The sequence below is a fragment of the Babylonia areolata genome, chromosome 6 (assembly GCF_041734735.1).
Source record: "Babylonia areolata isolate BAREFJ2019XMU chromosome 6, ASM4173473v1, whole genome shotgun sequence".
NCBI classification, from domain to species: domain Eukaryota; kingdom Metazoa; phylum Mollusca; class Gastropoda; order Neogastropoda; family Buccinidae; genus Babylonia; species Babylonia areolata.
Genome location: NC_134881.1, coordinates 19,591,096 through 19,608,595, shown reverse-complemented (window position 1 = coordinate 19,608,595; position 17,500 = coordinate 19,591,096). Strand labels below are relative to the sequence as shown.

At 44.3% G+C, this 17,500-nt stretch overlaps 1 protein-coding gene across 1 annotated transcript in view; it reads right to left on the bottom strand.

Moving 5' to 3' along the window:
- LOC143283314 (uncharacterized) overlaps positions 1-17,500 on the bottom strand; it is a 32,409-nt gene that overhangs the window by 8,544 nt on the left and 6,365 nt on the right. Inside the window, exons 2-3 of the mRNA XM_076589504.1 lie at positions 4,605-4,640; positions 2,515-2,702 (exon numbers count right to left, since the gene is read on the bottom strand). Coding sequence (XP_076445619.1) covers positions 2,515-2,702; positions 4,605-4,640 — 224 coding nt within the window. The remainder of the gene's footprint in view (positions 1-2,514; positions 2,703-4,604; positions 4,641-17,500) is intronic.

Below are 17,500 nucleotides of genomic sequence, written 5' to 3'. Positions count from 1 at the left end.
TCGTGTATCGTGTATCGTTTGCGCATAATACATCACACATCAGTTTCTCTTATTGAGATTGATAAAATATTCTGCATTGTGTAATACGGATCTTTGTGTTTGAATTGAAACTCTTCTGTTTGAAGGGAAATTGGCCTATGTGTGTGCATGCGTGCGTGTGTGTGTTTGTGTGTGTGTGTGTGTGTCTCTCTCTCTCTCTCTCTCTCTCTCTCTCTGTGTGTGTGTGTGTGTGTGTGTGTGTGTGTGTGTGTGTGTGTGTGTGTGTGTGTGATTTCTTTCGCTTTGTATTCAGTTTAGGAATTGGAAAAGTCGAATGCTACGTCTGTGAAGAACATCAAACGCTCCCAAACACACACAGACACAGACAAACACACACACACACACACACACACACACACACACACACATTTACACATATACAGCCACCCTTACACACACACACACACACACACACACACACACACACACACACACACACACACACACACACACACACACACACACATTTACACATATACAGCCACCCTTACACACACACACACACACACACACACATACACACACACACACATACACACACACACACGCACGCACGCACGCTGTTCTCTCTCTCTCTCTCTCTCTCTCTCTCTCTCTCTCTCACACACACTAACACACACACACACGCGCGCACGCACGCACGCTGTTCTCTCTCTCACTCTCTCTCACACACACACACGCACTCACACATACACACACTAACACACACACACACACTCACACACACACACACACATACACACACACACACACACACATTCACACACACACACACACACACACACACACACACATAACGAAACATTCGCACCAGGAATACGCATGACCCGTCACGATCTGAAAGCAAGGGAACAGCTCGCTTTGAACACTTTGCCCATTGCTAATACCCTGACAGCACAGAGACAGACACAGACAGACAGAGAGAGAGAGAGAGAAAGGGGCGGGGATGGGGGGGGGGGGCGGAGAGAGGAGGGGAAGACAGAGAGAGACAGAGACAGACAGAAACAGGAGAGAGAAAGAAAGAAAAAAGAGACAGAGCGAGAGAGAGAAAGACATACACACACACATACATACACATTCACACACTCACTAACACGCGCGCGCGCACACACACACACACACACACACACACACACACACACATACATACACACACACACACACACACACACACACACACACACACACACACACACACACACAGAGATCTCTCTTTCTTTCGCTCTCTCTAACTGTATATACATATATATATATATATATATATATAGAGAGAGAGAGAGAGAGAGAGAGAGATTTACGGAGAAAGAAAGAGGGACAGAGAGAGAGAGAGGGGGGGGGGGAGGGTTTACGGAGAAAGAGAGAGGGACAGAGAGGAGAGAGGCAGAGAGACAGACAGGTAGAGACAGACAGACAGAAGAACAGGCCTTTCATTTAGTGGGGGGGGAGACATTCCATTGCTCCCAGCACTCGCTCTAACCGCCTCAAAGAACCTACGTCAGCCAGTCATCCACAACCCCTACGTTGTTTTTTATGACCCGTCTGCCGAAATCTTGACACAAAAGGCGACAGGCATTAATTCTTCCTGGGGGCTACATTTGCACAAGAATGGAACTTATTTTTCAGAGTAGGTTTGTTCGTTGGTTTGTTTGTTTTTTTCGTGTGTGTGTGTGTGTGTGTGTGTGTGTGTGTGTGTGTGTGTGTTGCCTTTTTTTTCTTTTATAATTTGATACCCAGACAGCTAGGTATATGTTGAATGTGGCATGGACAAGTAAGTATTATGTTTCAACTCTAGATTGCCGTTGCTAGCAGAGTGGTGCCGTGTTTTTTTGTTGTTGTTGTTGTTTTGTGTGTGTGTGTTTTTTTGTTGTTGCTGTTTTGTTGTTGTTGTTGTTATTGTTACAGCTATTGCTGTTATTGTTGTTGTTGTTTTTCGTTGTTGTTGTTCTTGTTGTTGTTGTTGTCCACACATGTACACGCACACACATACAACAAGCACGCACACGCGCGTGCACACACACACACACACACACACACACACACACACACACACACACACACACACACACACACACACACACACACTGTTACACTCTTTCTCTCTCTCAGTCATCAAAAATATCCTAGATCGTATGCCGCAATTCAACCTGGGGCAACTGTTGCGCCAGACAATAGGTTAAAAACGAATGAAAGAAAGCTATCATTTTGCGGTGTGTGTGTGTGTGTGTGTGTGTGTGTGTGTGTGTGTGTGTGTGTGTGTGTGTGTGAGTGAAGCCTGTGTTTATAGTTTATTAAGAAAACAAAAGAAAGAAAAAGAAATGATAAAAGTGGGGGGAAAAAGAGGAGGATGGAGACCCCCCCCCCCTCCCACTCAGACCCGCCTCCACCTCCTCCTCCCCCCCCCCCCCCCTCCCTCCCAAAAAAAAAAGTGTTCTGTAGGCCTATCGAATTATTCTACACTACATCATATCATCATACCTCCACGTAGTCACTGCAGGCAGAACCGTACATCTCGCCCACGAAGTCGACGGTTAACTGTGGCACGTTCTCCGCGGGAGCCTCCAGGATCCAGATGCAGCGCGTGTAGTTAGGGTAGTTGCCTGGGTACCCGGGGCTCTGCAAAGTGCCGGACGACGCCGAGGACACCCTGATGAAGCCACCGCACTCTAGTAGACACACAATACAATACAAGACCAGGTTCTTTATATGTGTGATTAAGCCACCACACAGAGAAGTGGTGCAATCTGGAGAACTGAATTATGCTTTCTAGCCTATGATAAGAAAAAAAAGAAAGAAAGAAGGGGGGGCGGGGGGGGGGGATCAAGAACTTTTGCATCGATCTCAAAGTCATGACTCCATGCGTTTCTCTCTTTGATTTCTTTTTGTAGCTCTGACACCACGCTATCCACTCTCTCTCTCTCTCTCTCTCTCTCTCTCTCTCTCTCTCTCTCTCTCTCTCTCTCTCTCTCTATCTCTGGTCATTCTTTTCACACAGACAGTACTACAAGTCGTTCAGTTTGTTTGAAAAAAAAAAAATCTACCTGTTCGGCAAGGCAAGGCAAAGCAAGGCAAGGCAAGGTGTTTTTTTTACGTGTGCCCCCTATGGGCATTGAAACATTACATACGTTCGTCCTTTACACATATCGTCCCTTTTCATTTGACAAGCGAGTCTTTTGTTTGAAGTTAACAGTGTGTTTGGGCCTCTCTGTCTCTCTGTCACTCTCTGTCTCTCTGTCTCTCTCTCTCTCGCTTATCTGTCTCTGTCTCTCTCATTTATTATGTCTTTCTTTAATCATTTCTCATTTCTTGGTTCTTTTACATTCCTTACTCAAGACAATTTTGATAAGAAATGGTTTCTCTGTCTGCGCGCATTGTTTCCGATTAGAGTTCAGTTTCAGTTTCAGTAGCTCAAGGAGGCGTCACTGCGTTCGGACAAATCCACAGACGCTACACCACATCTGCCAAGCAGATGCCTGACCAGCAGCTTAACGTGTTTCCGATTAGAATGGGATCGAAATAAAAGTTGGTATAATATACTATTTGAAAAAAAACAACAACCAACCTTTATTGCCGAGGATAAAAGATAAACACTGATGTGATTTTTTCGACACCCAACCCCCCCCCCCTTCCCTCCCCAAACAAGAGTCTGCTTAACTCTACACAATACTAAACAATTATAACTGATGGTTATGAAACGTATATAAAAGGAAAGGTACAGATCAGAATATAATAATAATAATAATAATGAGAAGAAGAAAAAGAATGCATTGCATGGCATTTTGTTTTAACATTTCCTGTTTAAGTAGAATGGCATTGTCATTAACGTTACATCATTCATAGATTCTCCATTTTATCAAACAAATAGTTTTAGAAAGAGAGAGAGAGAGAGAGAGAGAGAGAGAGAGAGAGAGAGAGAGAGAGAGAGAGAGAGAGAGAGAGAGAGAGAGAGATGAAAAAATCTTGATTACCCAAGGATAATGATTTTAGGCATTGCCTACACACACACACACACACACACACACACACACACACACACACACACACACACACGTGCACATACATGTTAAGAGAGATGAAGAGGGGCAAATGTAAATGAGCAATAAACACTCCTACACTTAAACACTCCTACAGATACATAGTGTGTACACACAGAGAGAGAGAGAGAGAGAGAGAGAGAGAGAGAGAGAGAGAGAGAGAGAGAGAGAGAGAGAGAGAGAGAACGAACGAACGAAATTTTAATTTATGAAGCACAAAGTACTTGTTTACATCCGGCCCTCCGGACAAGAATAATAATTTAGAGAAAAAAAGCGAGAGTTAAATCATAACACCAACGTCAAAATTACATAAGCATGTGCAAACATAAACATAGAATTTATGTACAATACAATGTCGCGACAGATGAATAACAACGAGGACAATAGGGTAGGGGCGTGGTGGAGAGCGGAAGAAGGGGAAGAAAAAACAAAAACAAAGAAGGGGAGGCTGACTGAACAGACAGATATAGTGATAGTGACAGTGGAGACAGACAGACAGACAGACAGAGAGACAGAGAGAGGCACAAAACTTACCATAACTATCCCCCAGTCCTGTGGCCATCGTTAGAACTGGAACATATACATCACACGAAAATTCATTAGCACCGAAATAATCATTACGATTTTAGTTAGTCTTTTTCAAAAGGTGAAACGAACAGTTACTGGAGAGACAGATTAAACAATTTTTAAAAAGAAGAAAAAAAAGAACAATACTAATACTTTCTATGAGACGAAAAGATACATATTTCAAACCATCGAAGGCATTTTGATTACTGAGGGTATGTGTGACACTGTGTTACCAACAACAAGTGTATTCATATCATTGCACTACACCTTGTTTGGAGACACATCTAAACGCTTTCACTCTCAAACTTCCAAACCGCTTACAAAAATAGTTTTACATAGCCCTCCGTCGGCTGTTTCTTGCCTGAAGCACTGCATGATAAATTATAACAACACTGTCCAAACTCCTTCTTTCTCTATCATTACACACACACACACACACACACACACACACACACACAGAGAGAGAGAGAGAGAGAGAGAGGCCTGCTGTTTCATGCATTAACTCTCTCGTTTCCTCAGGCAAGGTAACTTGTCAACTGAGTAGAGGGAAGTGTGTGTGTGGGGGGTGGGGGTGGGGAGAAAAACGATTTTGGGGGTGAAGAGGGGAGGGGAGGGCGGGGTGTAAGCCCACGATTTCAGGCAGTCCCACGATTTCTCTTCTCACGTTGGAGAAAAGTCGTGGGATTGCGAGAAATCGTGGGCTTACACCCCTCCCCCCCCTCCTCCCTCCTCGTTATCTCTCAACTGCGAGAAATCATGGGGTTTGCCTCCAATTGCACGAAATCATGGGGTTTGCCTCCAATTGAGAGAAAACGTGGGAGGGGGAACGACCACGATTTCTCGCAGTCCCACGATTTCTTCCGAAGTGAGAGAAATCGTCGGATTGCAAGAAATCGTGGGCTTACAAGGGGGCATACATTACATGCACTGTGGTGTGTGTAATTCAGATTATTTGAACGGGAATCATCTAATAGATAAGTAAATAAATTAAGCTAATATAATAATAGTGGAGTGTTGGCCTAGAGGTAACACGTCTGCCTAGGAAGCGAGAGAATCTGAGCGCGCTGGTTCGAATCACGTCTCAGCCGCCGATATTTTCTCCCCCTTCACTAGACCTTGAGTGGTGGTCTGGACGCTAGTCATTCGGATGAGACGATAAACCGAGGTCCCGTGTGCAGCATGCATTTGGCGCACGTAAAAGAACCCACGGCGACAAAAGGGTTGTTCCTGGCAAAATTCTGTAGAAAAATCCACTTCGACAGGAAAAACAAATAAAACTGCACGCAGGACAAAATACCCAAAAATTGGTGGCGTTGTAGTATAACGACAAGCTCTCCCTGGTGAGAGCAGCCCGAATTTCACACAGAGAAATCTGTTGTAATAAAAAGAAATACAAATACACAAAATACAAATAATAATAATAACAGTAATATCAACAACGATAACGATAATAATAATAATATTAATATGCAGCTCGCGGCACTAGTTAAAATCCAGTTATTGGTGGGTGCACAACGATAGAATAGTTTATTCTTCTGTAAAGGACTATTACTCACAAATTTGCAGGCAATATTACACTGGCTCTTACGACTGTGGCCTTGGGGGGTTATCTGGCCCAACGCCGACTGCCCTCGAGCTCTCTTGGTCGAAAGAGTGGGGATGTTTCTTCTTCTTCTTCTTCTGCGTTCGTGGGCTGCAACTCCCACGTTCACTCGCATAATTATACGCGAGTGGGCTTTTACGTGTATGACCGTTTTTACCCCGCCATGTAGGCAGCCATACTCCGCTTTCGGGGGTGTGCATGCTGGATATGTTCTTGTTTCCATAACCCACCGAACACCGACATGGATTACGGGATCTTTAACGTGCGTATTTGATCTTCTGCTTGCGTATACACACGAAGGGGGTTCAGGCACTAGCAGGTCTGCACATATGTTGACCTGGGAGATCGTAAAAATCTCCACCCTTTACCCACCAGGCGCCGTGACCGTGATTCGAACCCGGGACCCTCAGATTGAAACTCCAACGCTTTAACCACTCGGCTGTTGCGCCCGTCGTGGGGATGTTTCAATTTCAGTTTCAAGTTCTCAAGGAGGCATCACTTGCGTCCGAACGAATCCATATACGCTAAACCACATCTACTACGCAAATGCCTGGCAGCAGCATAACCCAACGCGCTTAGTCAGGCCTTGAGTGTATACCTGTGTATTTTTGTGCCTATCAGAGCGGATTTCTTTTCACAGATGGTCGAATATGGCTCTCTCTCTCTTCTCTCTCTCTCACACACACACACAATATCACATCCACATATACACACGCGCACGACTGCAACTCCACCCCCATCCACACACACACACACATGACCGCAAACCCTCCTCACACACACAGACAACACACACACACACACACACACACACACACACACACACACACACACACACACACACACACACACACACACACACACACACACACACACACACACACACACACACACACACACACACACACACGCCTGCTCTATTATGCATTATTTCTCTCTCGTTTTATCAGACAAGGTAGGTAGCTTGGAGGAGAAGGGAAAGGGAGAAGGCTGGGGTGGGGGGTGGAGGAGGTGGAGAGGGGGGAGGGGGTCATACTTTATTACATGGTCTGTGGTGTGGTGTAATCCAGATTAGCTGAGCGGGAGTTTCTCATAACATTTAAAAAAAAAAAAAAAAAAGATAACAATAATACAATGTAGCTCGTTTGCGCTGGTTCAAAGATCTGGTTGCAGATAGGCGCGTGGACAGTATCAGTATCAGTATCAGTATCAGTGGCCTCAAGGAGGCGTCACTGCGTTCGGTCAAATCCGTACATGCTACACCACATCTGCCAAGCAGACGCCTGACCAGCAGCGTAACCCCAAAATAAAATATAATAAAAAATAAAATAAAAAAATAACAAAGCTTTTATTTCTTTTTAAATAAATAAATAAATAAAATAAATAAATTAATAAATAATATGAATAAAAAATAATAGATAAATACATCAAAACACTACTACTGATAATACTAATACTAATAATAATATTTATAAGGCGCTTTCTGGAAGGACATAACCTGACTCACACAGGTGCAGGTGTCATAATTATGACCAATGGCTTCTCCACCGATTCCTTTTAGAGCTCAGTCTTTTTTTTATTTTGTGTGAAAGGCTATGGATTAGTTTTTTTAAAAAAAGAGTATTATGTTGTATTATAAGGTAAGGAATGGTTTTGTGTGAGCGTGTTTCTTTGTGTGTGTGTGTGTGTGGTGTGTGTGTGTGTGTGTGTGTGTGTGTGTGTGTGTGATACGTGTCTTGTAAACTTTGTTTCAAGACTCAAGAGACGCAGGGCACTTGCTTGACTTTTAAGGTTTCGTGGCATTCTGTTCTGTTCTGATGTGTTTATGTTCTATCGAATTGTATTCTGTTCTATAATTCTTGGATTGCTCATTGTGTTCCTTTCTGCTCTGTTCTGTTGTATTGGCACAAACACAGGCGCGTGCAAACACACACATACACACACAAAGAGGTGCACACGCACACACACACACACACACACACACACACACACACACACACACACACACATACACACACATACACACATACACACAGAGAGGCACACTAGGGACACAGGCACACAGCCACAGACACACAGACGCGCACACACACACACACACACACACACACGCACGCACACACATACACACGCACACACACATACACACACATACACACATACACACAGAGAGGCACACTAGGACACAGGCACACAGCACACACCACAGACACACACACACACACACACACACACACACACACACACACACGCACACACACACACACACACACACACACACATACACACACACACACACAGTGCCTGCTGTTTCATGCATCATTGCTCTCGTTTCCTCAGACAAAGGCGAATTGTCAACCGGGTAGGGAGGGAGGGAGGGAGGGAGGAAGGAAGGGAGGGAAGGGGAAGGGGAAGGGAAAGATGACGATTCTGGTGTGGAGAGGGGAGGGGGCCGAGGCGGGGGGGGGGGGGGGGGGGAGGGGGAAGTAGGGTATGTATACATTACATGCACTGTGGTATGAGTAATTTCAGATTAGCTATACGGGGGAATCTCTAATATTAAACAGCCATTGCTTACTTTACCTACAACATCCAGCGCTAAGTTAATAAATAAAACACATGGGAACAGCCTAGCCGAGGACGGTTAGGAACTCATTGAGCGTGTGGCCCTCGCTCTCCATCTGGTTGGTGACTGACGGCAAAGAAGATGACTGATAACACTGCTGGCACATAATTATCATCATGGGGTTCTGAAGCGGGGGGAGGGGGGTGGGGGTGCGGGGAGGGGGGAGGGATTGGAGGGGGGGTGGAAGGGGAGCTAGGGGGAGGGGAGGGTACAAGACGTACGTGGGCTTTTGGTATGACATCTGCTGTTGTCGTGGTTGCTGTTGTTGTCGTTGTTGTCGTTGTTGTTGTTGCTGCTGTTGTCGTTGTTGCTGTTGTTGTCGTTGTTGCTGCTGTTGTCGTTGTTGCTGTTGTTGTCGTTGTTGCTGTTGTTGTTGTTTTCGTTGTTGTCGCTGTTGTTGTTGTTGTTGTTGTTGTCGTTGTTGTTGCTGCTGCTGTTGTCGTTGTTGCTGTTGTTGTCGTTGTTGCTGTTGTTGTCGTTGTTTTCGTTGTTGTCGCTGCTGTTGTTGTTGTTGCTGTTGTCGTTGATGTTGTCGTCGTCGTCGTTGTTGCTGTTGTTGTCGTTGTTGTCGTTGTTGTTGTTGTTGCTGTTGTTTTTGTTGTCGTTATTGTTGTTATTGTCGTCGTCGTTGCTGTTGTTGTCGTCGTTGTTGTCGTTGTTGTTGTTGTTATTGTATTGTTGTCGTTGTTGTTGTTGCTGTTGTTTTTGTTGTCGTTGTTGTCGTTGTTGTTGTTGTTGTCGTCGTCGTTGCTGTTGTTGTCGTTGCTGTTGTTGTTGTTATTGTATTGTTGTCGTTGTTGTTGTTGTTGCTGTTGATTTTGTTGTCGTTGCTGTTGTTGTCGTTGTTGTTGTTGTTATTGTATTGTTGTCATTGTTGTTGCTGTCGTCGTCGTTGCTCTTGTTGTTATTGTATTGTTGTCGTTGTTGTTGTTATCGTATTTGTTGTTGTTTCTCTCTTGCTCTCTTCTCTGTTCCCTGAGTGGGTTAACAAATCGGTTTGTTTGTTTGTTTATTTATCTATCTATCTCTTTATTTATTTATCTATCTATTTTGATTATTTATTGACATATTCATCTATTGATTGATTTATTTATCTATTCATTTATTTATCGATTTATTTTTCCGTGCTTATCACTGACTTCCTTCTCTCTTCCGCGCGTGTGTGTGTGTGTGTGTGTGTGTGTGTGTTTGTGTGTGTGTGTGTATGTGTGTGTGTGTGTGTGTGTGTGTGTGTGTGTGTGTGTGTGTGTGTGATGTAGTATGTGTGGTGGAGAGAGAGAGAGAGAGAGAGAGAGTGTGTGTGTGTGTGTGTGTGTGTGTGATGTAGTGTGTGTGTGTGTGTGTGTGTGATGTAGTGTGTGTGTGTGTGTGTGTGTGTGTGTGTGTGTGTGTGTGTGTGTGTGTGTGTGTGTGTGTGTGTGCGCGCGCGTGTGTGTGTGTATGTGTGTGTGCGACCGGTTCTTCATGGGGAGAGCAGCCCGAATTTCACACAGAAAAATCTGTCGTGACAAAACAGAGCAATACAATACAATACAATACAATACAATACAATACAACAACTATTCTTATGGTGAGCCATCGAGTGCGAAAATCTGCTTTGTTTGGCGGGAGACGATCATAAGATCTGACGACCCAGTTTCCTCAAGGCTGTATCGAACGTTGCTGGGTCGTGAGCCAAATGGCAGGCACCCTGTTGTTGATATTCATCCATTACCAGGGTGTCACGTTTTACTGTGCTGCTGGTTCCACTATAGAGATTGATCCAATTGACGCCGCTCTTCGTGCTTCTGCTCTGTAAGTGGAACGCACAATGCTGAAACCGTTGGAGAAGTTGTGTCTCGGATTCGCCATTTCTTTTGTTTCATTCTTGTCTCCCTGTCTCTGTCTGTCTCTGTCTGTCTGTCTCTGTCTGTCTCTGTCTCTCTCGCTCTCTCCTTAATTGAAACAGGATTTTTTTTAAAAATTTAAAAAAAGACTTGTCAAACAGTACACCACTGTACACTGCATCAGAGGGCAAGAGAGAACAGAAACGTGCAGTGCATGACATTGCAGAACAACATAGCACAGCACAGTCCAGCAAATCACAGTACAGTACAACAGTACAGTACAGTACAGTACAGTACAGTACAGTACAACAACTAACAGTGCAGTACAACGCAGCACAGCGTAGCACATCATAGCACAACACAGTACAGACAGTACTGTACAGTACAGCAAAGCACAGGACAGTACAGTACAGTACAAAAAAGCACAGCAAAACACAGTACAGCACAGCACAGCACAGTACAGTACAGTACAATACAATACAGCACAGCACAGCACAGCAAAAGTCATCCCAGTACAGTACAGCACAGCACAGCACAGCCAAACTCACCACAGTACAGCCCAGCACAGCACAGTGTAGCACAGCGCAGCACAAAACAGCACAGTACAGTATAGTACAGGACAGCACAGTGTAGCACAGCACAGCACAGTGCAGTGTAGTACAGCAACCACAGCACAGCACAGCACAGTACAGTACAGCACAGCACAGGACAGCACAGCACAGCACAGTACAACACAGCACAGCACAGCACAGTACAGGACAGCACAGTACAGGACAGCACAGTACAGGACAGCACAGTACAGCACAGCACAGTACAGGACAGCACAGTACAGTACAGCACAGCACAGCACAGTACAGGACAGCACAGCACAGCACAGTACAGGACAGCACAGCACAGTACAGCACAGTACAGGACAGTACAGCACAGTACAGGACAGCACAGTACAGTACAGCACAGCACAGGACAGCACAGTATAGGACAGCACAGTACAGTACAGCACAGTATAGCACAGCACAGCACAGTACAGCACAGCACAGTACAGGACAGCACAGCGCAGTACAGTACAGCACAGCAAAGTACAGCACAACAAAACACAGCACAATACACTGCAGTACAGTACAGTACAACACAGCACAGCACAGCAAAGTACACCACAGCACATCACATCACACCACACCACATCACACCACACCACACCACAGCACATCACAGCACAATTCAATATAGAACAATCCACCACGGTACAGCAGAGCTCGGTACGATGACAAAGAGAGATAGCGAACACGCATGGTGACATTACCAGCGAAACAAATACAAGATAAATACAGAGTCGAAGACAGACACACCCGGAAACATCAATAAGTAAGAAGATTACGGCGATCAAACCAACTGAAGATATATGTCAGCAATCACCACCACGGTTGATCATGTTATTCTGTTGTGTTACTCTTTTTTTTCTTTTTTTTTTTTTTTGTTGTTGTCGCAACAACAGATATCTGTGTGAAATTCGGGTTGCTCTCCCCCAAGGGAGAGTGCGTCGCTACACTGAGAGCGCCATCTCCGTTTTTCGTTGGTTTTGTTTGTTTGTTTGCTTGTTTTTTGTTGGTTTTTTTCCCTGACTGCAATTTAATTTGATTTCCTATCGATGTGGATTTTTTTGATTTTTTTTATACTCAATGTTTCTTTTTTTTCCAGGAACAGCCCTTTTGTTGCCGTGGGTTATTTTACGCGCGCTAAGTCCATGCTGCACATGGGAACTCGGTCTATCGTCTCATCGTCTCATGTCTTTCGGGGGAGACGGGCATGTATGATGGATGCGTTGTGTTCTTCATCAGCAGATGACTATCATCGACAGGTACATCGCCTGTGGTTTCCGAGCCGAACGTCTGAAGCGCACTTTGCGGATTGCACAAGCGGGAGGAGGGGGGGGGGGAGCAGGGTGGGGCGAGGGGGGCGAGGGGGGAGCATGCAACGCCACCAGGCAGAACAGAGGCGTAGACGACGCAGCTCTCTACTTCTGAAAGTCTTCTTTGTCTTCTTCTTAGTAATATCATCTTAATTCGTCGTCGTCGCCATCGTAGTAGCAGTAGCAGCAGCAGCAGCAGCAGTAGTAGTAGTAGCAGTGGTAGTAGTAGTAGTGAGAGTGATGGCCCAGAGGTAACGCGTCCGTCCGCCTCGGAAGCGAGAGAATCTGAGCGCAATGGTTCGAATCCTGGCACAATCGCCACAGTATTTTCTCCTCCTCCTCTACTAGACCTTGAGTGGTGGACTGGACGCTAGTCATTCGGGTGAGAATGTGACGATAAACCGAGGTCCCGTGTGCAGCATGCACTTAGCGCACGTAAAAGAACCCATGGCAACAAAACGGTTGTCATGGGCGAAGTTGTGTAGAAAATTTCACTTCGATAGGAAAAAAAAAATTGCAGGCAGAAAAGAAAGGGTGGCGTTGTCAGTGTAGCGACGCGCTGTCCTGGGGGAAAAAAAAAAAAAAAAAAAAAAAAGCCGAATTTCACGCACAAAAATCTGTTGTGACAACAAAAAAAGTAATACAATACAAAAAGTCGTCGTCGTTGTAGTAGTAGTAGTAGTAGTAGTAGTAGTAGTAGTAGTAGTAGTAGTAGTAGTAGTAGTAGTAGTAGTAGTAGTAGTAATGCTCAAAATGCGCTCTACCTTCTTAGCGCACGGGCCTAGAACATGTCCAATTAACATTACTGTGATGAAAAAAATGTTTAAAATACTAAAAACACAGGGTAATAGTTAAGACTCATAAGCAAAACAAATAGAATGCGTCAATGACAAAGCAAACACACACGCGCGCGCGCGCGCGCGCAGTCACTAACACACACACACACACACACACACACACAAACACACACACACACACGCACAGTCACTAACTCACACACACACACACACACACACACACACACACACACACACACACACACACACACACACACACAGAGCTGGACTTATAGCCATAAATTATTTACGGTTTTAGATTATATTTCAGACATACCGAAAACTGTATGTGATATTTTATAATGTGTAGACTCGAAGTCAGTATTACAAGCTATAGAATCTCCAAATTCAAAGAAGCGAATTGAGATGACAATGGAAATAAAACATATTATTCATCAATTGACAAAACAGGGCATTAATATAACTTTCTGTTGGGTACCTTCGCACTGTGGAATATCTTCAAATGAGTGGGTAGACCAAGCAGCTAAAGAGCAGCACGTAATTTCGAAGGCGCAGTACAACTTGACATCCAGTTAGATCTACATGAATGCTTTAGTTGTATTGAAAATGTATCTAGAAATCGATTTAAGAAATTGCTTATAGATTCAAATAATCAATATTATCAATATTGTGTAAACACAAAAAAATGCAGCTAATTCCAAACATTTTCTGAATTTGACACCAACAGCACATTCAAGACAAATTACAAGTCTAATGTATATAATTCGTTTAAATGCCTTTCGTACAAAATTTTATAGCAACATAAAATGCATGTGCGGTAAGCAAATAACTGTAAGCCATCTACTCATCCATTCTCCAAGCATAAGACAGTTAATCCCAAAAGATGTAGTCAATGACTCTTCTACCAATATTCCATTAGCCACTGAAAAGATTTTGAATGATTATTCATTGCTTAGAATGTTTTCGGAAATTTAAAACTCCAGCCCAGTTGGTATTCTCCTTTGATGTATTCTAATCAATGTCGTTATTTATATTTATATTGATGCAAGTTAATACTTGTTGATGTGCATACACATATTCTCCTATGACACCTCATTCATTACACACCACAATCTCTTTAAACTTTAATTTCTCGTAATATACTTTTTCCTCTAATACATAACATGAACACTTACTTACACTAATATTCACATGCATTCCCGTTCTTTTAATTATCCACTTCTTTTCTCCTTTCCGTCTGATAACACTTGTAGTGAATAGACGTTAAACCTGAAGATAACACACACACACACACACACACACACACACACACACACACACACACACACACACACACACACACACACACACACACACACACGGGACCTCGTTTTTCTTGTCTTATCTGAGTGACCACCAGCACCCAGAACACCCAATCAAGGCCCAGAAAGAAAGGAAAAGAAGGGAGGGATAGGGTTTGTGAGTACAAATCCCCGGTACGTATCCCAGTCTCAAATCCCCCCCTCACCCCCCTTTTGGGAACACACGCTTCCTAGTACAGCGGCCGAGGGTGTGTCTACCACTACACCACCACCACCACCGCCGCTACATGTACACCGCGGAGCACTCTCAACAAGCAACAAAGCAAGATCGAACTAATCGATCGATGATGCTGTCAATGTGACAAGAGGTCTTGTGACATTCAGAAGCCGACAAATACCACCCCCCTCCCCCCCCGCCCCTCACCCCCCCGACCCCCACCCCTCCTCCCCGCTCCCCACCCTCCCCACTACCCCCACACCCATCCCCCCCCCCCCCTACCGCAAAGCAACCCTTACCACCATCCTTCAGCTCACTGCTGTGGAGATACGGAATAAGATGAGAGCGCAGGAACGCAGAAAGGTTTTTTTTTTTTTTTAATTAATGCAAAGGCCACCCCACCAGACTCTCCACATGAGAACGTGTACACATATAGATATGAAAATCTAAGGAAGGAAAAACCCTTGAGAAAGAAAGAGACAGACAGACAGACAGAGAGGGTGGGGGGCACACATGCTCGCATTGATAGAATCTTATAAAATCCTGTGACCAAAATCTGCACCTTTCAAATTTAGATCTAACACGGTATGCAGCAAAAAAGAAGAGAGATAAACACACAGACACACACGGACACAGACAGACAGACAAGACACACACAGACACACACAGACAGATAGACGGGCAGACAGACAGACAACACGCACGCGCACACACACACGCACACACACACACAGATACACAGACAGACAGACAAAACACACACACACACACACACACACACACACACACACACACACCACAGTACAGACACAGGCAGACAGACAGACAACACACACACACACACACACACACACACACACACACACACACACACACACACACACACACCACAGTACAGACACAGGAAGAGAGACAGACAGAGACAAGGACAGAGAAATGTAGAGAAGTGATGAGGAAAGAGAAGGAGAAAGAGAGAGACAGATAGAGAGAGGGGGTGGCGGGGGGGGGACTCAGAACTCAAAACTCAGAACTGTTTTAATGTAACGCCACCGACCTGTATACAAAGGGATGTATGTGGTTGTAGCCACACACATATGAAACCCAAACCTTGAGTTGGATGAACAACAAATTGTTTGAAAGAATAAACTCATAATATAACTAAACTAAATTAACTCGCTCCATACGAACGGCGAAAGAGACGACGTTAACAGCGTTTCATCCCAATTACCATCATCAAAATATTGCAAGCAGAAGGCTCTTATACGGAAGAGGTGAATGTTGACAAAGAATACCACAATTCTGACGACAGAAGCTAAAGGTTGGGTCATTCAGACACCCACTGGACATCCGAGGGGTCTGTGTAGAGGAGAAGAGAGGACTGGCCGTACTGAGTGAGTTAAAAAAGAAAATAAGGGTAAGTTACAAACATGTCTTTCATCTAACACTGAGCGCTTTCTGCTCTCCCTTTTAACCCTTTCACCGCCAAGCTCGCATTCATGCACAGGCGTGGTAGAGGACCCATGTCACTGAAAGGTGACCATTCATTGGTCTGTTATCCATGAACTTACTGCTCTTAATTTTCGGTGGTAGGATAGGCCATATTTTCTATACATCGCATGGGGAACCCTCAGCTATTCTTAGCCACTGTCTTTTCTGTGTTTTTACCACAAGGGAATTTTATGCTCTGGCGGTGAAAGGGTTAACGCATAAAAAATAAACATTGCTACATCTCTTGTCACAATGCTGTTGACATTTTGAAGCAAGCTGGGTAATAGGGGAATCCTTAGATGTTGCATATATGCTTGGATGAGTATTTCTTTCGCGGAATATCATATTATGGACAAATTGCCAGTACACGAATTTCATCTTCGTACCCTTCAAAAAATGTATAGTTTTTAAGCTATCCTTATAACGCTCATGAACTTTAAGTTCGTTTACTCCAAATCTGAATTTAATGAAAGACGATCTGAATTTAGAAATGGTAAGATCAAATAGATTTTTTTTTCTGGCTGCAACAATGAGTCAAAGGAACGGCGTGGTTCATAACGATTACAACCATTTAGTTTGCTTGACCAGTCTTGTTCATAACAGTCCACCACACGCTTTCTCGTCTCCTACACCACCATTAAACCAAACTTCAAGGACAGGGGAGAGCGAGAAAGAGAGCGAGAGAGAGAGGGAGAGAGAGAGAGAGCGGGGAGAGGGGGGGTGAGAGAGGCACACACACACACACACACACACACACACACACACACACACACACACACACACACACACACACACACACACACACAGAGGAGAGCGACAGAGACGTAGACAGTACATACACAGACAGATCAAGATCAAAAGATTCAGAGACAGTGACAGGGGCAAAGACAGAGAAAGACGGAGACAGAGAGACAGATACGGATACGGATAGTATATTCAATCAAGGCCGTGGCCCCTCATGAAGGGGGTAGAGTGAACCAACAGTCCATAACAAAATCTTATCAATGACAAAAGTCAATGATAAAGTGCAAATGATAATCTGCAAATTAGAACACAGACAGAGAGACAGAGAGAGACACACAGACAGAAAAAAGACAGA